Source organism: Dipodomys ordii, unplaced genomic scaffold, assembly GCF_000151885.1.
Source record: "Dipodomys ordii isolate 6190 unplaced genomic scaffold, Dord_2.0 Scaffold120, whole genome shotgun sequence".
Lineage (NCBI taxonomy): Eukaryota > Metazoa > Chordata > Mammalia > Rodentia > Heteromyidae > Dipodomys > Dipodomys ordii.
This window is the reverse complement of record NW_012267336.1, coordinates 1,060,018-1,082,399: the sequence shown is the minus strand read 5'-3', so window position 1 is coordinate 1,082,399 and position 22,382 is coordinate 1,060,018. Positions and strand designations below refer to the sequence as shown.

The window sequence follows — 22,382 nt, the reverse complement described above, 5'->3', positions numbered from 1 at the left end:
GAGAGATAGGGGCTGAGAAAGTGGGTTAGTGGTAGAGTGCTTGCCTCACATGCATGAAGCTCTGGGTTCGATTCCTCAGTACCACATAAACAGAAAAAGCTGGATGTGGCACTGTGGCTCAAGAGATAGGCCTTGAGCAAAAGAAGATCAGGAATAGTGCCCAGGTTCAAGCTACAAGACTGGCAAAGTGCAGGGAGAGAAGAAGAAAAACAACAAATAAATAAATAACAAGTCAGGCACTGGTGGTTCATGAACTCCAAGGATCACAGTTCAAAGGCAGCCTGGGTATAAAACTTAAAAAATAATCAGCAAGCCGGGCGCTGGTGGCTCACGCCTGTAATCCTAGCTACTCAGGAGGCTGAGATCTGAGGATCGTGGTTCAAAGCCAGCCCGGGCAGGAGAGACCGTGAGACTCCTATCTCCAATAAACCACCAGAAAACCGGAAGTGGTGCTGTAGCTCAAGTGGTAGAGCGCTCGCCTTGAGCTGAAGAGCTGAAGGACAGCGCCCAGGCCCAGAGTTCAAGCCCCACAACCGACAAAAAAATAATAATAATAATCAGCAAAAAGCCATTATTCAAGTGGTACAGCACCACTGAGCTTGCTCAAAGCCCTGAATTCAAACTTAAGACTGGGAAAGACAGAGAGAGAAAGAGAGAGAGAGAGAGAGAGAGCTCCAGGATGCAGAAATAGTGAAACCAGACAATCTCTTTGGTACCAATAATCTCTATTTCCTCAATCTCAGTCAATGCTGTATTATCACTATAAAGACATAAAGTAATGGATGCTTACAACAAATTACTTGCAGACTATTATATACCTTGGAAAGGGAGAGAAAACCTTCACTTGAGAGTACCTCCTGAGCATTTCTGTCCATGAATAAGCAGCACATACATGTTAACTTGGGAAGTGAGTACAGACTGGCAACATCAAAAGTCATACAGACATTCTGAATGTTGAGTATGGTACAGAGATACTCAGAGGTAGAATCTTCCAGCTCTGGAAATCCATATTTATGAGCCAGACTCAAAAAATCCAGCAGCACCTCCTCCTTCTCATCTGTCAGTGTTGCCCTCCCAGTGTAGATATATTTAAGCAGCATTGTGAATGCTTCTGCAGTGGTGTCTTGCAGAGGGATTTCTGCTTCAGGCTGAGACTCTCGCATTCCACCATACAGTAATGCTCTGCACATCAGAAGAGAAGAAATGTAGGAGTGAAATTTCAAATAGGATTTGCTATAAAATACATTAAATAATTGCTAATAATACTATTTAATCATAAATTTGCTTAACAAAGACCCAAGTAAAGAAACAAAAAGTAATCATCTAAATGGTTCTGTAAAGAAATCAAGAAGCCAGCTGGGGTATGACTCAAATGCAAAGTACCTACCTAGCAAGCATGAGGTCCTGAGTTCAAACCTTAGTACCACCAAGAAAAAGAATGATTTGTGTGTGTGAATGCACACCAATATTGTGTCTTGACCCCAGGGCTTCATGTTCTTGCTTAGAACTCTTCATTCAAAGTTAATGCTGCTGATGCTATATCATTTGAGCTATACTTTCACTTCTGGCTTTTTGCTTATTAACTGGGGATAGGTATCTCTCAGATTTGTCTTGAAACCTAGATGCTCAGTCTCAGCTTCCTGAGTAGCTAGGATTACATGAGCCACCTGCACCCTAAAGAGAAATTGTTTTAAAAATAATTTTAAATTAATTCCATAAATTCCATAATTTTAAATTAATTCCATACCAGGGTAAAGATGTCAAAGGTTAATAGGCAGTTTCAAGCTCAACTCTAAATGGAAGATATAAAATAAAAACAAACAACAGGGACTGGGAAGGTGGCTCAGTAGTAGAGTGCTTGCCTTGCATGCATGAGGCCCTGGGTTCAATTCCTCAGCACCACCTAAGCAGAAAAAGCAGGAAGTGGCGCTGTGGATCAAGTGGTAGAGTGCTAGCCCAAGGTGTCCCAGGCCCAGAGTTCAAGCCCCATGACTGACAAAAAAAAAAAAAGTTTTGTCTTGATTCTAAGAGCTATGAAACTTAGTTTCAGTAAATACTTAGAAATGTCAAATTTTATGTCTAAGAGGTTGCTTATAGGTCCTAGACCTCAGTTGTCTGAAACCAAGAGGCATATGTCCATTAGCTAATTGGAAGAGCAGCTTACCTACAACGAGAAGTCTATCTGCTAGTACATTAGTGTAACTCACATTAGTCATCTACTGTAAGGAGAAATAGTTGAAAATAGTTGACCAGTACTGTGTGAAAGATACACTTTCTAAGTTTTCATTTCTTTTTTTGGGGGGTGGGGGCCCTCCGGTCGTGGGCCTGAACTCTGGGCCTGGGCGCTGTCCTTCAGCTCTTCAGCTCAAGGCTAGCACTCTACCACTTGAGCTACAGTGCCACTTCCGGCTTTTTTTTCCTGCTTATGTGGTGCTGAGGAATCGAACCCAGGGCCTCATGCATGCGAGGCAAGCACTCTACCACTGAGCCACATTCCCAGCCCTAAGTTTTCATTTCTAAGGTAAGTCTCAAAACAAAAAATAACAAGAAGTCAATAAAGATGGACTTTTTTACAGATGCTGAGTTGAAAAATTGCTCACATTTGTCTCTGCTTGTTTATATATTCTCATAGAGGAGAAAATACCAATGTTTTCTCCAAGTGACTTGAATCTTCAAAAAACAATACTATACTTACCGAAAATATTGGCACCTGGCGGCTAAAATCACCCTGTGGGCAGGGAACCGTTTCTTTTCCACAACAAACGTGACATCACCATACTCTTCCCCAATCAACAAGGCACCAATATGTTCAGACAAAATGTGCACATGATCAATCTCCCCCACGGCAGTGAAGGGGCGCAAGGGATGGCTGTTACTCATCTTGTGGAACAGGCGATAGTCGCTGACCTATTTTAAAAAGAAGGGATCAGAGTTAGTGGAGGACAAGGGGAGCACTTTAAAAAAAAGAACACTGATCATAAACATAGCTAAGTAAACCTTTAAAGTGCTTAAGCTGAGTGCTGGTGGCTCACTCCTGTAATCTAACTACTCAAGAGGCCAAGATCTGAGGATCCACACTAGCTGGGGCAAGAAAGTCCCTGTGAGACAAATCTCCAATTAACCACTACTCAAAATCCAGAATGGGGCTGTGGCTTAACATGGTAGAGCACTAGCCTTGAGCACAAAGAGGATCAGGGACAGTGCCTAGGCCCTGAGTTCAACCAACAAAAATAAAATAAAATAAAGTGCTCAAAATTTTACATAAGAAAAAGTTCATCATTGATGTTTGGGTTTTTTTTCTTTTCTTTCTTTTTTTTTAAACAAAATTTCACTGTGTGGCTTAAACTGGCAATCTTCCTGTTTCAACCTCCAGAATGTCCACAAGTCTCCTTCTTAATCTTACTCTAAGTAATTCAACTTGCTTTCATTAATGCCATTGCCTTCACTGCCTTATCACACTATGAAAGCAAAAATACTATGAGCACTTGAACCATCACAGCTTACAAAATTGAGCCAAATACAGGTCTCATATTCCTTATGTACCTCAGAAAAAGAAAATTCAACAAGCAGAATAATCTTTTAACATACATTAATTTAGTAAGGTTGCATACAATTATACCCAGACAAAGTCTTTTCAGGCATAGATCTAGACCCAAATGAAATAATTAGGTATTATGCAAAAAATTTGGGTCTAAAATAATTTTAAATATTTTATAAAAATATTCTGGAGGGGCTGGGAAGGTGGCTCAGTGGTAGAGCACTTGCCTTGCATGCTTGAGGCCCTGGGTTCGATTCCCCAGCACCACATAAGCAAAAAGAAAAAAGCCGGAAGTGGCGCTGTGGCTCAGGTGGTAGAGCGCTAGCCTTGAGCTGAAGAGCTGAGGGACAGCACCCAGGCCCAGAGTTCAGGCCTACTACTAGACCCCCGCTCCCCCCCCCCAAAAAAAAAATATTCTGGAAGCCGAGCACCAGTGGCTCACGCCTGTAATCCTAGCTACTCAGGAGGCTGAGATTTGAAGACCTAGGTTCAAAGCTAGCCCCTGGGCAGGAAAGTCCATGAGACTCTTATCTCCAATAAACCACAAAAAAAAAAAAAAAAAGGAAATGGCACTGTGGCTCACGTGGTAGAGCGCTAGCCTGAGCTGAAGAGCTGAGAGACAGTGCCCAGGCCCAGAGTTCAAGCACCACAACCAACCAAAAAAAAAAAATCCAAAGTCATCTGGGTGCAAGTGGCTCACGCCTATAATCTTAGGTACACAGAGACTGAGATCTGAGGAATGAGGTTCAAAGCCAACGTGGATAGGAAAGTCCCTGAGACACATCTCCATTAATCACAGAAAAAGCCGGAAGTGACACTGGGGCTCAAGTGGTAGAGTGCTAGCCCTGAGCAAAAGGAGCTCAATGACAGTGCCCAGGCCCAAAGTTCAAGCCCCAGGACTGGTTTAAAAAAAAAATTCTGGAGTCATAAAAATTACTAAACATTTATTAATGAAAATGTATAGGAGCCTAACCACTCTCAAATGAAAAATTACCCTGGCATTATTATCAAGACATAACTTCACAGACAGGCTTAGTAGGCTAAAAATCTAATCCCAGAACTCAGTGGCTAAAGCAAAAGTATCATAAGTTTGAAGGTAGCCTGGTCTACACAGTAAGGCCCTGTCTCAAAAACAAAAACAAAACAAAAAGATGACCAGTCTAAATGTGTGGCTCTGGTGCTAATGTTTACCAGAATGTCATTACATCTTCTTTCACTGATAGGCGATTTCTTGCTTTCCATGCACTATCTTTCTACAAAAGTAACAAAGTCAAGGGACCAAAAGTTGATTAACAGTTTTACATGTTAGAAAGGGGAATTGTGATCTTAGAAAGCAAAAAAAAATATTTAGCTTTAACTCTCCACTTGCAGGTACTCCTTTTCTAGGTGCAAGGAACCCAGAAAGTGGACGAGGGTCTTAACTAACATTCAAGTGCCCCAGGTAGACAGAAGTAACTGGCAGTTCAGAGGTAGCTCTATGGCACTGAGATTAGCAGATCTGAGTCAGATATGCTCTCTCCAACAGACTTCCCTCTACCTTCTTTAACCCCCTATTTGGACAAAGATTAAAAAACTAAATAGCTCTAATCTTCCACTCTTAGCAAGATGTGTGAGAAAGTTAAGTGCCTGCTATCACGTGCCTGCCCATCAACACGGGTGGGAGAACATAGTGGATGATCTGGGCAAGGAAATAAATGCCCCAGGTAAGTGAGCAAAGCTGCTGGTCCCCTACAGTAGACTCCTCAAGAAGACAGGTAGCTTACTTTCCTTGTTACCAAGGCAAATCTCTCCCTCAACTGCAATCTCTACTTGAAAGTCCTCAAACACTATATTATTCATTTCTAGTTACTTGTGTATAAAAGATCAAATTCAGCTTAAAATGACCCATGTTGCAGATAATGTATGATAAAATAGACTAACAGGGGTTGTCAAACTTTTTGCAAATGGCTAGAGAATAAATAGCTTAGGCTTTGTCCACTACACAACCTTTGTCACAACTATTCATCTCTGCCTGGGAATTCCAAAGCAGCCACATGCCATAATTAAATGAATGAACATGCTTGTGTTCCAATAAAAGTATTTCTGGGGAAAAAAAAGCTGAACTTGGCACAAAGGCCACGGTTTACCAATCTTGCCCAGTCTAATATAAAGACATTGTTCAGCATATAAGAACTGAGACTCTAAAGGATCAGACAGAGTTTTTGTCATCTTATTTCTTCTGGGTTATCCAATTGATGCTCAAAACAACTCGATTATTTCATAACATTGACCATGAAATTCTGAAAGCTACTGACTTCAAAATTCCATTAGAGATTTCTCTCAACAGTAATGCTCACATTACTATCCACTATTTCAATAATGACACGTGACTTTAAATAAAACAGACTCCTTTTTCCTAGATGAAGGGATACAATACTCCTGATAAATGATGACTGATTTTACAATTCTTCAACTGATGATGTATCATGAATATTAATACTACATATGTAACTATGTTAATAGGTTCCCAGATCTTCTCTTTTCAATACATATAATTTCATTTTTTCTAAATTTACATTTTAATTATAGTTTTCCAAGTGGAGTCATAAAGAGAAGATTACTGAGCACAGAAAATAGCCGCTCAGTATGGAATAAACACAATTTTATTAGTGTATAGAAATAAATTATACCAGTAATTTTCAACAAGCCCACCTTTCCCTGGATCTACAAGGAGAGCTTTTGATAAAAAGGAAAATATAGGATGCTTGAGTCCCACCCATCAGACTTGTACTGAACTGATCTGAAATGGGGCCCAGGCATCAGAATCACCACTGTGAAGTGATTTTAATAAGTAGCCTGGAAAAGAGTCACCTATTTAGACAGTTTTTGCAGGTACTTGGATGAGCTTTGTCCCACAAGGGTCTGTGTATTATAGTCTTGGTCACCAAGAGTGACAGTATTAACCTTTAGGAGGTGGGGCCAAGGTGAGGCCCCAGTGAGAAGTCCTTAGACCCCTGAGAGCATTGCCCTAGTAAATGATTAAGGGATTCTCATGGAATCCTTTGGGAGTTCTCAAGAACGCTACTATAAAAACAGCCAACTATCACTTACCCTGCTCTCTGGCTTCCTGTTTTAGAAGTGATTTCTTCCTTCTGCATTTGTTCCCACAATTGTAATACTATTAGCCATGAGGTCCTGAACTAAGCCAGCACCTTGTCATTGAACCTCCAAAACTATAAGCTAAACAAACCTCTTTTCTTCATAAAGCTAGCCCAATTGGGATATTTCATTATAGTAATGCAAAGCTAAGAGTGATCACAACCCTTAGATACACAGGTTCACAATCAAAACATCCACTGAGGAAATTCAACTAGAATATATTTGCACTTTGAGTATTATTTTAAAGAGGTAAATGATGTTCTCAGATACAAAGTGTCCTGAGATTCTGGTCCTTTTACAGCCCTGGAAGCCAAACTTGCTAATGCAGCAATGAACATGGGTGTGCCAAGTGTGTGCATTGCATCCTGACTGAAATATTTTGGATAAATGCTCGAGTGGTATTGCTAGGTTCTTTGTTTAGTTTTTTTGAGGAATCTCCAAGCTGCTTTCCAAAGTAGTTGCACCAGTTTACATTCCTACCAACAGTGTAATAGGGTTCCTTTATCTCTCACTGACTCTTCAGCATCTGTTCTTGTTTGTATTCTTGATGATGAGGAGGAAAAGTCAGGTTTAGAGAAACAAAGGATACACATTTTCTCTCATATGTGGAACTTAGATCTAAATGATAAATATATATTTGAACATATACAGGGGTCATGTGCATTTATACACAAATATTATCTAAAGTATGATATATGCTGAGAAGGATTACAATGGTTGTAACTCCTTTGAACAACTAACTTACAGTTTGACAAAAAGAGTACCAAGAAGCTCGGCCATGTGTTGTGTAGGAGATGAAGTGGGGAGGAGGCAAGGGGACAGGTAAATGGAGAGGGAACAGTGAGTGAATGCAGGCATAATATTCAATATCCATATGTGCAAATGTAACCAGGTAAATTAAGAAGATGGGTGGGTTTGGGAATGATGGGGAAAAAAAGATGAAAGAGGTAACACTGATCAAGATGATTGGTACTCACAAATTTGACATACTGAATTGAAACCCTTTTGTATTAAAGATAATAAAAAATAAATTTGCTGATGCAAAAAAAAAAAAAACCAAGGGTCAACTGTTTGCTCAAACTACTCCCTCAGGTAAAAAAAAAAAAAAAAAAAGTAGAAGGGCTAAGAAGAGAGAACAGCCATGTTTCAACCAGGACATGTTATCTGTCATGATACCATAATACCATTATTAGTTGAGGGTACTGGGCTCCCATATAGATTTATTTTCTAGGGACAGTAAGGAAACTACACTACTTTTCTTGGTTGGTTGAATTTCATTGATTCAAATACATCAAAAATAAAAATCAAATACATCAAAAAAAATCACTGTATTAATACTAAAATACTCAGGGTTACTGCCTGTTTAAAATGCAGTAAGAAACCCATACCTATTATTCTAACCAAAATAATAAACAACGTCCATCAATAAAAATGAGGGCACCATATGTACCTCATAACCTAATGTTCTCTTATGGAAGAAAAGGAAAAGCAAGTTGTTGACCTAAGTATCTATTTCCTTAGCTGAAGCTCACTTTCAGCAGAACTGTTTACAAAATTTAACAAGTTCTAACTACATCTTTTAGTAATAAAGTTTATTCTCTTAGCATTAGTCAGGAAATAGTGGAAGAATAAGTTTCACAAGGTAGAGATGCCAATGAGTCCTTGAACACTGTATGAATGTCCGTCCCCTGGGAAGCCCTCTCTGCCCCTCGTATTTCCTGACTGAAGAGCCTTTATGGGGGAAAAGACCTTCTGCTCTTTAATTGCAAAATATAAATGATCCTTCTCTTGAGGAAAGAGATAGCATTTACAAGCATATGGTTTAGCAATTTTCTCTCTGCTCTTGGTACCCATGTGGTGTGTAATTTGAAGTAGTATTCCTTAAACTTTAAATTGATACTGCCTGGGGAGATACATGATAGCCTGTCTGCATCTTAAACATTCTCACAAAAACACTACATGCCACTTTTTCATGGCAAGGATACTTTGCTTCTTTTGATATATACTCTACTTGTCACCAAAAAGTCTAATGGGAAAAGATGAAGAGTGAACATACTGGGAGGTAGAACGTTGACTCTGCTATTCTGGAAGCCAAATTCTAAATCATAAAGAAAAGTACTCTCCAGGCACCTATGGCTCACATCAGTAATCCTAGCTAATCAGGAAGCTGAGATCTGAGTATTGTCGTTCTATACCAGCCCAGGCAGGAAAGTCTGTGACACTCATCTCCAATTAACCACCAAAAAGCCAGAAGTGGAGGTGTGGGTCAAGTGGTAGAGGGCTAGTTTTGAGCAAAAGAGCTAAGGAGCAGCACCAGGTGCTGAGATCAAACCCTCGCACCAGCACAAGAGCACTCACACCTGGGCAATGAAATGCGTAACAAGGAGAAACATGATTGAGGTTCACACGGGATGTTGTTGGCATGTCCTTTTCTCTGGGAACGTCTGAAAGTCATGTCCACTTCAACTTCAATGTTATGTTATTTGTCCTTTTAAAAAAAATAAGGATCATCTTTTTAAAAATGTTCTGAACTAGGCAATGCTGCAGGCTCAGTTTAGCAACATTAGTGAATCCTGTGATGGCTGGGAGAAGCTTTTACTTTATTATTCAATCACAAAATACTTAAGACTCCAAAGGTCAAAAAAATAGTTTGCAATATTATTTTTATTTTCTATTTAATTCAAGCCTTCTTTTGTCTCTTGGGGAGTAATCTTTAATTAAATTAATCTTCCCATATACCTGAAAACAAACCCAAGCATTCAAATAGGGGATCCTAAGCAAAACAAATTATCAAATGCCCAAAAGAGTTGCATTCTGTTTTAAAGTTCCACCAAAATACAAAAGCTTAATGCTGCTTTCTTCCTTCCCTACAAAATATCTTCTTCAGCTGCTTCAGAAAACAGTGAGATGCAAGAGTGTACCAGATTTTCTTAACCTAGGTTCTTGATGTTTACTGAAGACCTTGATCATCTAGCCATCAAACTTCCCTCCCTCTCTCAAGCTGGTGCTGGCTCCATGTGACACTTTCATGAGACAATTTCCTACAAGAGAAATGCCTTTTGGAAAGACAAGTCACAAATTAAGTTTCAAGAAGTAGCTATCACTATCTCGGAGTTTACATGAATATCCCTTTTCAGGACTTTCTGCCTTATAGGTCTCAAGCTACTGGATGAATTGAATGCTGACAGCAAAATGCATATGCACCTAAGGCCAAAAGAAAAAGAGAGAGAGAGAGAAGTCATTATGGGCACAGTTGTTAGTTGTATATTTGAAAATACAGGATAAGCCATTTGTTTTATTTCTTTATTGATAACCTAAAGGTTTGTAATATTCTTCCCCAGATTTAAATTATATGATATTTCTCTAATTTTAATAAAGGTTACTATAGTATGAACTCTCATTAAGGCATTGGAGTCAGCAATTGTAGCAATTTCTTTGTAGCAAACCTATGGTGAACATCTGCATTCTCTGTGTAAAGCAAATTGGCTTTTCATTTGTAAAACATTTAATGTGTATTATAACTGTAGTTTGTCAAACCACAGTATCTTGGCTATTTTCTATGAAGTTGTGAAATAAAAAGAGATCAAGCTGGCCACAGTGGCTCAAGCCTGTAATCCTAACTACTCAAGAGGCAGGGAGGTGAGGATCACTATTCAAAGGCAGCCCAGGCAGGAAAATCCATGAGACTCTTATCTCCAATTAACCACCAAAATGCTTGGTTCAAGTGCTAGAGCACTAGCCCTGAGCAAAAAGATTGGTATAACACCTAGGCTCTGAGTTCTCAAGCCCTAATACAAAAAGTCAACTCTGAGAAATTAGTCTAACCTTAAATCTTGATTTATAAGTTTATCTGTGCCATATTAAATTATACCAAACTTTTTCCACCCATGTGGAAAAGCCATGTCTTTATTCTAACTCCAGCATACCATTCTTTACCATGATGAAAAAAATAAATAAAATAATTATCCCCATGTAGTCTGGAAGTTACTACCAAAAGTAAAGCCACTGACTGACTCAGCTAAGGTGCCAATGAATTGACCAAGAATTCCCCCATCTAATCTACAGTGTGTATGTAAGAATAAAGGAGACAACAGACACAAGCCATACTTTTGTATTTTAGAAACAGAAAATCTTGGACAAAAAGAGTTTTAGTCTAATAAACTCATTGAGAACAGATTTTTTTCCCCTATTAAATTGTCTCCTTTTCATGGTTTAAATTCGTTTTTATCCCCAACCCACAAGCCCTCCATGAATGGAATGAGCGGATATGTGGCCTGCCTTTCACCCTCTCTGGTGCACATATGTATATACTTCACTTTCACTGTGGGAAAATAAAACTCATTAAAAAAGAGAGGAATATATTTTTCCTTCTGTTCTGGAACAAAAGCTGTCAAGTACTGTGGATAAATCCTCTGTATTCTGTGTACTAATACCCCCAAGAGGCTACTGAAAAATTGATGAGCTTATGATTAGACTCCTAAGTTTTGAACAACACTCATGGACCAAGTTTGTTCACATTTAATACTCAATTCTTTACCATGACCAAACATCTCAGAGTTTATATAAATATGCCAAGGCTCATCTCTATTTCTTAGACTTTCATTGGTTGGCTCTTTAATGTCTAATCTTGATATGTGTCCAGTTCAGCTGGACACCAATTTGGGATGTCACTGACACAAATTCTCATAGCCTGTCAAATAAGGGTACTAGAACTAGCCTTTAGAAGAGGGGCCTACAATAAAGACAGATTACCAATTAAAGGTCATTCCTAAGAGAAAAATATAAACTGTGGTTAATACATTTTTACATGTTAAATTTAACTTCATATCATTGAACCAACACAGTATTTGATAAACATAAAATAATCACATGTAGCAGATAACTGTAAAACACCAATTCCTGTAGTCTTTTTCCTTCTCAGACATAAATGGGGGCTGGAGACATGGATCAAGTGGTAGAGTAACTGCCTAGCAAGTGTAAGGCCCTGAGTACACCAGAAGGGAGGGAGGGGGAGAAAGAGGGAGAGGGAGGGAGGGAGGGAGGGAGGGAGGGACAAAACAAAGTGCCATTTATTGGCCAATGGTGGAATTAGCTGCTAAAGATAAAATCCCTTGCTGGAGACTGATGGCTCACATCTGGAATCCTAGCTACTCAGGAAGCTGAAATCTGAGGATCACAATTCAAAGCCAGCCAGGGCAGGAAAGTCTGTGAGACTCTTATTTCCAATTAAACACCAAAAGGCTGAAAGTGGAGTGGTAGCTCAAGTGGGTAGAACATGTGTCTTGAGCAAAAAAGCTCAGGATACCTACTGTCCAGCTCCTGAGTTCAAGCCCCAGGACAACCCTCCCACCCATTCATAGAACACTTTGCAATGATCATGAATAAATCTAATGTAACCTACATATCCTGTATATAAGATGAGGTCTAAATAATGGACGAAAGTGGCTGTTTAAGGACATTAAATGAAAAATGTTTCATGCATATACCACAGCAATGGAAGAGGACTCAATGGCACTGACAATATAAGACTGAAAAGGAAGTCTGAGTTAACAGAGAAGAAAACAGATAAATACTGGAGGAACTCCATAACACAAAATGAGTATTAAAACTTTAAATACCTAGCATTTGTAATTTTCTTTCTTTCTACATCATGTTGTAAAGTTTTTGATAGTCAAGTTAACATTATATTTTTATTCTAGTCTTTTTTTCCAGAATCAATTTAAGGTTTGAAAGCCTTACAACTTTTTTCATTGTCCTCATCAATTATTCACTACTTACTAGGCACAAAACACTATTCCTCAAAACTAACCTTCACAATTAAAGAGACCTTTAAAGCTTCTAATTCCTTTCCCAGCACTCATTTTTCAAACGTAAACAGAGAATTGTCATAATCTAGTGGCTCATTATACATGCTATAAAATATTTCACTCCAGCTATGAAGTTGGCCTTATATTTTGTTGCCTTAATCAAGATTTATGATAATATAATAATGTATTTTTAAAGGCCACATGCCAAAGTGCTTCTTAAATTAATAAAAATACTTAGCACTTAACCTATAACACACTTTAAAATTATCACACAATCTTGCAGGTACAACTATCTGCTTATGTGCCCAGGGCCAGTAACAATTGATGAAGGGCCTCTCACTAAACCTATTTACATGATTTATTTTACACCAGCCCTTTGAGGCCACATACATAATAAGTACTCACTTTGTGATGGGAAAATAAATATTTTAGTGTGAACAAGCTGATAGTGTTACTATTAAGTTATTAACTCACTGGCAGAATTCCCTTATTAGCCTTTTTTCCTGCCCAAATAAATCTATTAGTAAGTATTCACAGATCCCTAGAACATAGACCTGGAAAGAACTTAAAACTCACAAGCAGGGCTTTTTATAGATGAGCCACTACATGGTAAAACCTAGGATAAGGGAAGGAGAAATAAGGTTCTACAGTGGGCTGCCCCTATAGGGTGACAATCTAAAAAGTAAAATAAAATATATGAGGGAAAGATCACAGTGCCTGACATTTGTCACTTCATCCAACCATTTTCTCCCCATGGTTTCCTTCACCACTACCACCCAGCTTGTTGTTGTTGCTGCTCTGTGTCAAGATATAAGTCAGAACAAGTTATTCCTGTGATGATTTCTTAATGCAAATTATACTCCATTCAGAAATAGGTAAAATTCACCTAGAGGCTACTGAGGAAGCACCTGACTCCAGTGAGTTAAGTCTATATAGTTTCAAGAACTTCGCACTTACTACACTGAGCCCAAACCAGCTTCCTCAGGTTGAGAGTACTCAGGCTTTACAGCCAGCTTTTCCATATATACCTTTTAATTCCTCTGCAAGATTTCACTCAAATTTTAAGATGATCAATAGTCTTCGACTCTTCTAACTTCTGATTTATTCCTAAATACACTGAATGAAGTTTTGTAATTGGGCCACCACTCCACTGACATGGATGTCACCAAAGCTGTCAGTGACTTCCTAACTAGAATGTACAAGTCATTTTCGGTCCTTAGCTTCCTAGCCTCTTGACAGCATCTGACATTGTAGAACCTGCTCTCTATGACACTCTACTCCCTAGCCACTCTCCTCTCCTCGCTCTCCTTTTAGCCCTTGGTGCCTTCTTTCAATACTGCTTCCTCAGGTTCTGCTCCTAGAGATGTACCTTCCATATGAGTAATGCCTTCCAGATAAAATTTACATCTTCCATTTACATCTTTCATCTAGTCTCCAGATTTCCACCACTCTCACTTTCTGCTAAAATAATACCAAGCTAATTATGGTTACTTACCCTAAAATACCTTCAACAAGAAGACTTCCCTGAGTACCAGAGTTTATTAAGTTGTTTCCTTCAAATTTTAGGTAAATTTTCTCAGCATATAAATTCTAAGTTAACAGTCTTCTATATTTCTATCACAGCTTCTATTGTTTTTTTTTATTACAAACATTTACCTTTGAATCTGTTCTCCCACCAGATTACAAATTCCTTGTGGAAATGGATCATGCAACATTCTTCTTTGCAACTAAAGCACCTATTAGAACCTGGCATGTGGTCATCACAATGTTGTGGATAAAAGGGAGGATCTGCCTGGGCATCTTGTCCTTATTTCTCCTGAGTTAGATAAACTCTTACCATAAAGTAGTCACACCACGGTCTAAATAAACTACTTACATACACAGAGAACTTAGAAACAGTGGGAGCTACACTACCTAATGATCTGCTCTAATCCAGCCTAAAACAGAAGGTGTGAGTGACTAGAAATTTCTCAATCACTGATAAGTAAGTTCAGGCAGCAAAGAATTAACTGAAAGCTGTAGAGAAACACTGACAATAGAAAACAAGTTATCCAGCTTTAGGACAAACTCTTGCTGGGTGATTTCTTAACATCAGAAGAATTTAATTAACACTGAAAGAAATGACATACTATTACCTCAACAGTTAACAAAGTATACATACTATAACATTTAGGTAATTAAACATCTAATTGAGAGTAACAGAACAGTACAGAAGGAAATCAGTAGAAACAAAGCAAAGGCAAACAAGATTATTACAATGACAAAACAGCAAGCTAAGTATCTGAGAGAACCTCACCAACCCATCAATTATGTAAGTGCCAAGACAGCTTGACAATGGTGCTCCTGGTGCCCACCCACATGGGGAAATGCCAACACTCATGAAGTGGTGACAGCAAATCGGGAGTTCAAATAAGAGAAGTAAAATGAAATTCTCATAATCCAAATCACCTTATTGTAGGATGAGCCTGTATTAAGAAAAGCATATTATTGTACTCTATAGGCATTAATGTGCTCATCTCCAACAGATAAAAAGAGCAAACACTTGTGTTTAAGAAAAAATATTAAGGCTGGGAATGTGGCTTAGTGGTAGAGTGCTTGCCTAGCATGCATGAAGCCCTGAGTTGAATTCCTCAGTACCACATAAACAGAAAAGGCCAGAAGTAACATTTGTGACTCAAGTGGTAGAATGTTATCTTTAGGCAAAGGAAGCTCAGGAACAGGGCCCAGGCTCTGAGTTCAAGCCCCAGTACTGACAAAACAAATAAATAAACATTAAAGCTACCTGCTGGTGGCTCACACCTATAATTCTAGCTACTCAGGAGGCTGAGCTCTAAGTATCTCAGTTCAAAGTCAAGTCAGGGAGGAAAATCCCCGTGAGACTCTTATCTCCAATTAACTACCAGAAAACTGAAGTGGAGCTGTGGTTCAAAGTGATAGAGCACTAGCCTTGAGCAAAAGAGCTCAGGCACAGGACCCAGGCCTGGAATTCAGGCCCCATGACAACCCCCCCCCCAAAAAAGATAAAAACAATAACCATTAAAACTTTTCTTCTCATTCTCCCTCTCCACTCTTCTTAAAACAATTTTAAAAGGTTTCAGTATTCTATTTTTATACTATACATAGAACACTTCTATGTTTTGTTTTCTTTTCTTTATGCTGGGGATGGAACCCAGAGCTCCTACATAGAAAGTGTTCTTGTTCTACTACTGAGTAATATATTTGAACTCCAGGCCTTTGTGCCTAGGTGCTCTTAGCACTAAATCACACCTTCAAGCCAGGAACGTTATTTTTAATCCACCCCACCCCCAATCAAATGAAAGCTAGATGCCAATAGTTCACACCTGTAATCCTAGCAACTCAGGAGGCTGAGCTATGGAGAACTTCAGCTCAGAGCTAATCCAGGCAGAAAAGTATTCAAAATGGTATCTCCAAAATCATGAGCAAAAAGCAGTACCGAAGGTATGGCACAAGTGGTAGAGTAACAGCAAAATAATTATAAAGTCCTGAGTTAAAACTCTAGTACTTTTTTAAAAAGCACCATAAAGGCAAATCTTTATCTATTTTGTTCACTTCTGCATATCCAAAACTAGAATTGTGCCTAATATCAAAGAAGCACTTAATAAATGCCTGTGGAATGAATTAGTAACCAATATTACTAACATTGTTAGTAACAATGTTACTCCTGGAAATGACTATTTCCAGGAGAAGGATAACAGACTTAAGTTCCACTGAATGCTCTTTTGTGTTTAAATTTTGTGCTATATTCAATATTTATATAATGCCTATTTAAGAGAAATAGTAAGTTGGTGAGATGAGATTTACAAAGGGAGTATCCTCATTAGATTGCCTTTCTTCTCTCTCGCCAGTTACTGAAAACTGTTAATATAAATATTATATAAATATAATTATATAAATAAAATATAATGCTGTTAATATAAACACTCAAAATAATAGAAATATTGAATCTGTTTAACTACACCCTACAGTATGAATATCTGCAGCAAGCTCACAGCTTCTTAGTAGATAAATACACTGGCTAGAGGAAAGTGGGCAGAAGAAATAAGATAAAAATGCAGAAAAATGTAGCACTTCTGTGAGAATACTGTAAGGTCCGCTCCTGGATGGCTAGCAGACTCCACCCTCCTCACAACAAAGTCTCTACCCAGTACCTGCGTTACCTAGGCAACTGGGACACCTGGAAGAGGTCACATCTGAATTTGATGTGGCCACACCTTTCTCTGCCCATACCCTACATAAGGCCTAGCGCAGGCCCAGACGCTCTCTTGCTGTTCTTTTCTAGCTCTATCTATCTCTCTCTGCTCTCTCTCTGCTCTAGCTCTTTCCTCTCTCTTTCCTCTCTTTCCCAGCCACGTCGAGTGCCAACCTTGCCTGGTCCCAGCAGGTCTACTGAATAAACCTACCCCTTACCTGAATACCACGTGAGTGCTGCTGTTCTTACTTGGCTACCTCTTTTTAAAAACCTAACAAATACCTTTTAAGTTCTAGAAAGTAGTTTGTGTTTCACATATTCAAAAAAAAAAAAAGACAATAAAGTCAATAAAAAATGAAGACAGGCTTAACCTCAAATACTTTGTAACAGAATCAAATTGTATTTCACTTACCCTGTAACTTTTTTTTAATTTTTTTAAAGGAAATCTTTATTTATTTATTTTTAATTTATTTTGTGGGTCCGGTCGTGAGCCTGGACTCTGGGCCTGGGTGCTGTCCCTCAGCTCTTCAGCTCAAGGCTAGCGCTCTACCACTTGAGCCACAGCACCACTTTTGGCTTTTATTTGTCTGCTTATGTGGTGCTGAGGAATCGAACCCAGGGCCTCATGCATGCAAGGCAAGTGCTCTACTACTGAGCCACCTTCCCAGCCCCAACCCTGTAACTTTTGGGCACAGTATTTGAACTACAGGCCCTCAGGCTAGCATTAGAAAAGAATGTTGAGCTCTAGTTAATATGTTTCTTTTGCATAGGAAATTAGACTTAGCAATTTGAACCTACATCTAGGTGCATTAGAAGTTCACAAATACTGTAAATGAATATGCTTTCAATAAAGGAAACTAGGTAATAGCTATTAAAGAAAGGAATTCCAAATACACATCCTTGATGTGTAGGGATGGAACTGGAAGATTCTGTCTCTTTCTCTTATACAAGCACACAACCTCTGTAGCTGTCTGTTAAAAAAGACTAGAAACAAGCAATGTCACCCCTCCCCCCGCCCCAGCCAAGGGCACACCTAACACTGAGAACTTATTTCTAACTACACATACCGTTCCACTAAGGCTTCTTTGGAGAAATAGCTAGTTCCAAGGCAGACATGAGGAAAATACATGAACTTTGTACCAGAAAATCAGAAGGAAAAAAAAAATCATCAAATGAGAATAATGTTAGAAAGAGAGAAACAACTAAGGGTTCCCGTTAATCAAATCTCAATTTGAGTAATAAAAAATATATAACCAGTGAGCAACAAAAGAATTCTTACATGAAATCAATGTCAGTTTTAAGCCTTTAAAACTGTCAAGTTTTAAGAACATGATAGTATGTGCCTGTAATCCCAGCACTCAGGCTAAAGAAGGATTTCAACTTCAAAGCCAGTCTGGGCTATTTATTAAGACTCTCAAGAAAAAGAAAGGAAGAGAAAGAGGGAAGAAGGGAGAGAGAGACAGGGAAGGAGGAAAGGAAGGAAGAAGAAAGGAGGAAACGAGGAAGGAAGGAGAAAAGATAAAGATTAAGTAACTCAGATTTAAAAGACCAAAGGAAAGCAATTAAATGCACCATATGTCTGATTTGGGATTTTTGTTTTGTTTTGTTTCTATAAATGCTACTCATGAATAAGCCCACTAGGTCAATTGGTGAAATATGAGTAAGACCTACAAGTTAGATAATCATATTTGATTACAAGGTGATTAGTTAAGAGAATATTCTTACTTTTAGAAAATGCACCCTGAAAGACTGGACATTATAGCTGCAATACTTCTAACAGTCCAAAAGGAAAATGGGGAGAGAGAAAAGGATAAAACAATGTATAAGATATTAACATTTGGGGACATACAGTGTAGGTTATGTGAGAAGTGTAAGAAAAATGAGTAAGCATGTAATTGATACTAGCTGTGGATAAGGATAGTGAAGTTACAATCTGGTTTCACCTAAAGATATAAAGTACCAAAATACAAACCTATAATGTGTTCTCAAAAGATTCTCTGACTAAACCAATTACATTTTTTATACATCTTCTAAACAAAGTGAGGTTTAGATAAAGATTCAGCTACGTAAGGCTCAAGAAAAAGAGCTGTGAAGTAGCCAAAAAAATTTAATACGAATGAATGGGCTCACCTAAGCTAAGCCCAATGTCACTGTGAAATTCCAATGTGTGCCTTCAGAGGGACTAAGCAAGTACTCTTGAGACACCTTAGCTAAAACTGTTTGTATTTTGGATTCATTCATTAAGTATGAATGAAAGCATTTAAGAACAAGTGTACAAAACAGGATAAAATGAAAACATTCTGGCTGTACAAAATTTCAAGGAATCTACAACAAATCTGACAGAGATGAAAAGTTGCTCTAAAATGTAAAAACCAAGCCCCGTGCCGGTGGCTCACATCTGTAATCCTAGCTACTGAGGGGGCTGAGATCTGAGGATTGTGGTTCAAAATCAGCCGGGGCAAGAAACTCCGTGAGACTCTTATCTCCAATAAATCACTCAGAAAACCAAAAGTGGCACTGTGGCTCAAGTGGTAGAGCACTGGCTTTGAGCTGAAGAGCCAAGGGACAGTGCCCAGGCCCTGAGTTCAAGCCCCATGACCTACAAAAAAAAAGTGTAAAAACCACTGGGCACTGATGGCTACTGCCTGTAATCTTAGCTACTCAGGAGGCTAACATCTGAGAATCACAACTTGAAACCCTTCAGGGCAGGAAAGTCCATGAGACTCCTACCTCCAATAAGCTGGCACTGTGGCTCAAGTGGTAGAGTGCTAGTCTTGAGCACAAAGAGACTCAGGGACAGCACCCAGGCCCTGAGTTAGGGCACCAGGACCAGAAAAAAATAATAATAATAATAAGTAAAAAATAAATTTAAAAATAGGACATCAAAGGTACCAACAGCCATCTGGGTGTGCCATCGTGGAAGCAGAAACTCCAGCCCAGCAGAGCCTTCAGATGACATCCACAGAACTTCTCAAAAGCTTAGCTTCAACTCATCAGCAGCCCTAGGCCAAAATGACCCCACAATGTTGCCCTTGAGTTCCTGACCCACAAAATAAAAAATATTTGCTGGGGCTGGGAAGATGGCTCAGTGGTAGAGCACTTGCCTTGCATGCATGAGGTCCTGGGTTCGATTCCTCAGCACCACATAAGCAAAAAGAGAAAAGCCAGAAGTGGCGCTGTGGCTCAAGTGGTAGAGCACTAGCGTTGAGCTGAAGAGCTGAGGGACCATGCCCAGGCCCAGAGTTCAGGCCCCACGACCAGACCAAAAAAAAAATTGCTGTGGCCAGGCATGGGTGGCTCATGCCTATAATCCTAGCTACTCAGGAGGCTGAGATCTGAGAATGGTGGTTCAAAAGTCAGCCTGGGCAGGAAAGTCCATGATACTCTTATCTCCAATTAACCACCAGAAAACCAAAAGTAGTGTTGTGGCTCAAGTGGTAGAGAACTTGCCTTGAGCTGAAGAGGGCAGGGATAGTGCCCAAGCCCATAGATCAAGCCCCACAACTGAAAGAAAAAAAAAATGTTGCTGGGTGCTAGTGCCTCACACCGGTAATCCTAGCTACTCAGGAGGCTGAGATGTGAAGAACATGGTTCGAAGCCAACCCTGGCAGAAAAGTCCCCGTGAGACTCTTATCGACAATTAACCACTCAAAAACTGGAAATAGAGCTATAGCTCAAAGTGGCAAAGTACTAGTAATTGAGCCAAAGGGACACACCTAGGCCCTAAGTTCAAGCCTCACAACCAACCAAAAGTAGCAGTTAATATGTTTATTATCTATTCCATTTGTAGAATTATTTTACAGAAGTATATATTATGCAGTGAGCTGAAATTATTATCTACAAAATTAATTATAGCCTATATTTCCAGGAATATAGAAAATAGGATAAAAAAAGTGAGACTGCCAATATGCAATGGATGAAGCAAATCAGAATAACTGCATTTGACTATAAATAAAATACCTTTATTGTGTGAACAAGTATTTTAAAAAATTTTTGGAAGGAATATGTGGTATGGACAGAGAAGAGATTAATTGGGAAATCTCAAATACTACATTGTTTGAGATGAGGTGTTTTTTTTTTGGGGGGGGAGGGGGGAGGGGTCCGGTCATGGGGCCTGAACTCTGAGCCTAGGCACTGTCCCTCAGCTCTTCAGCTCAAAGCTAGTGCTCTACCACTTGAGCTACAGCACCACTTTCGGCTTTTTTCTTTTTGCTTATGTGGTGCTGAGTAATCGAACCCTCATGAATGCAAGGAAAGCGCTCTACCACTGAGCCACCTTCCCAGCCCTGAGGTTTTAAAGGATGAAAGAAAAAGTTCTCAGTTTGCTTTAAATAGAACTAGCTTGCAAACTACTATCCCTTGTAGATAACTTCATACCTATATTGTGGAAAATTTGGGTAGTGCTTAAGTAAAATTTCCTGTGAATCTACTAAAAACATTTTGAATCAAACACTGAGCATCTTCAAAGGACAGTCAGCATTGGGACCTTTAATTGTCCCATCCTTTTCCCCCTCTATCCCCAACTATGTTATCAAATTTTCTTCAAATACTAGTTGTTACTAAAATTCTAACTTCCTCTGGGAACTTTTCCAAAACCCACAGAAATGAGTATTTCACCATCAGGACATCTGCATGCTAGATGTTGAAACCAGGAGCTGACAAAAACTAGAAAGAACATAGGCCTCATAGGCCAAAACTATGGCTAAAGTAATGCCATCTCTCATTAGCCACAAATTAGAGACAAAAGACAACCTGTCCTTCCAGAACTCAATTTCCTTATTCATACAATGGAGATTGTACAATGGACATTGTCTGATTTACAAATAATACATATTAAGGATCTTACATAATATAGCTACTAGGTAAATAACTCCTAATTGTTAGTGACAAATGTATTAGGCAGCTTTGTGTCACTGTGACCAAATACTTAAGAAAATCAACTTAAAGGAAATGTTTAGTTTGTCTCACTCTTTCAGAGATTTTAGTTCAGTTATTTGATCCACTTCTTTTGGACCAATGGTGAAGCAGTACATTATGGGAGACCAGGATGACGCAAGGCTGTTGACATTATAGTATCCAGAAAGCAAAGAGAAATCGGTAGGGCCGAGTTTCCAATATTCACTGTAAGGTGCAGCTCTAGTGGCCTGCAATGATCTAACGTCCTTCCATTAGGCCCACCACCCCCCAATAGTGCCATAGATGGCAAAAAAGCATTTAGTAGATGGGCCTTTGTGGGAGACTTAAACTATAAAAACACTTTAGTTAGAATGGAAGAAAGACAGCCTCTTCAGTAAATGGTACTGGCAAAATTAGTTAATCACTTGTAGAAAACTAAAGCTAGAACCTTAATATCACTCTATACCAGAATCAACTCCAAATGGATCAAAGACCTCGGAGTCAAAGCAGACATTCTGAAAACATTACAGGACAGAACAGGAGAAACCCTAGGTCTCCTTGGCACAGGCCGAAATTTTCTTAATAGAGACCCAGAAACACAACAAATCAAAGAGAGGTTGGACAAATGGGATTGCATGAAATTGCAGAGCTTCTGCACAGCAAAGGACATAGCTAGCAAGATCAATAGAAAGCCCACAGATTGGGAGATCTTCACTAGCCATACAACAGACAAGGGTCTCATATCTAAAATATACCTGGAACTCAAAAAATTAAATCCCCCAACAACAAATCC

General features: G+C 39.1%; 1 protein-coding gene across 2 annotated transcripts in view; it reads right to left on the bottom strand.

The window, feature by feature from the left end:
* The window catches only part of Btbd9 (BTB (POZ) domain containing 9), a 334,637-nt gene that overhangs the window by 305,432 nt on the left and 6,823 nt on the right, over nt 1-22,382 (bottom strand). The window contains exons 1-3 of one of the 2 annotated variants that reach the window (XM_013029651.1): nt 19,711-19,715; nt 2,696-2,907; nt 819-1,182 (exon numbers count right to left, since the gene is read on the bottom strand). In XM_013029651.1, the coding sequence (XP_012885105.1) occupies nt 819-1,182; nt 2,696-2,880 (549 nt within the window). In that variant the 5' untranslated portion in view covers nt 2,881-2,907; nt 19,711-19,715. Of the gene's footprint in view, nt 1-818; nt 1,183-2,695; nt 2,908-19,710; nt 19,716-22,382 lie in introns of those variants that run through there. The other variant, XM_013029650.1, reaches the window with a different exon arrangement.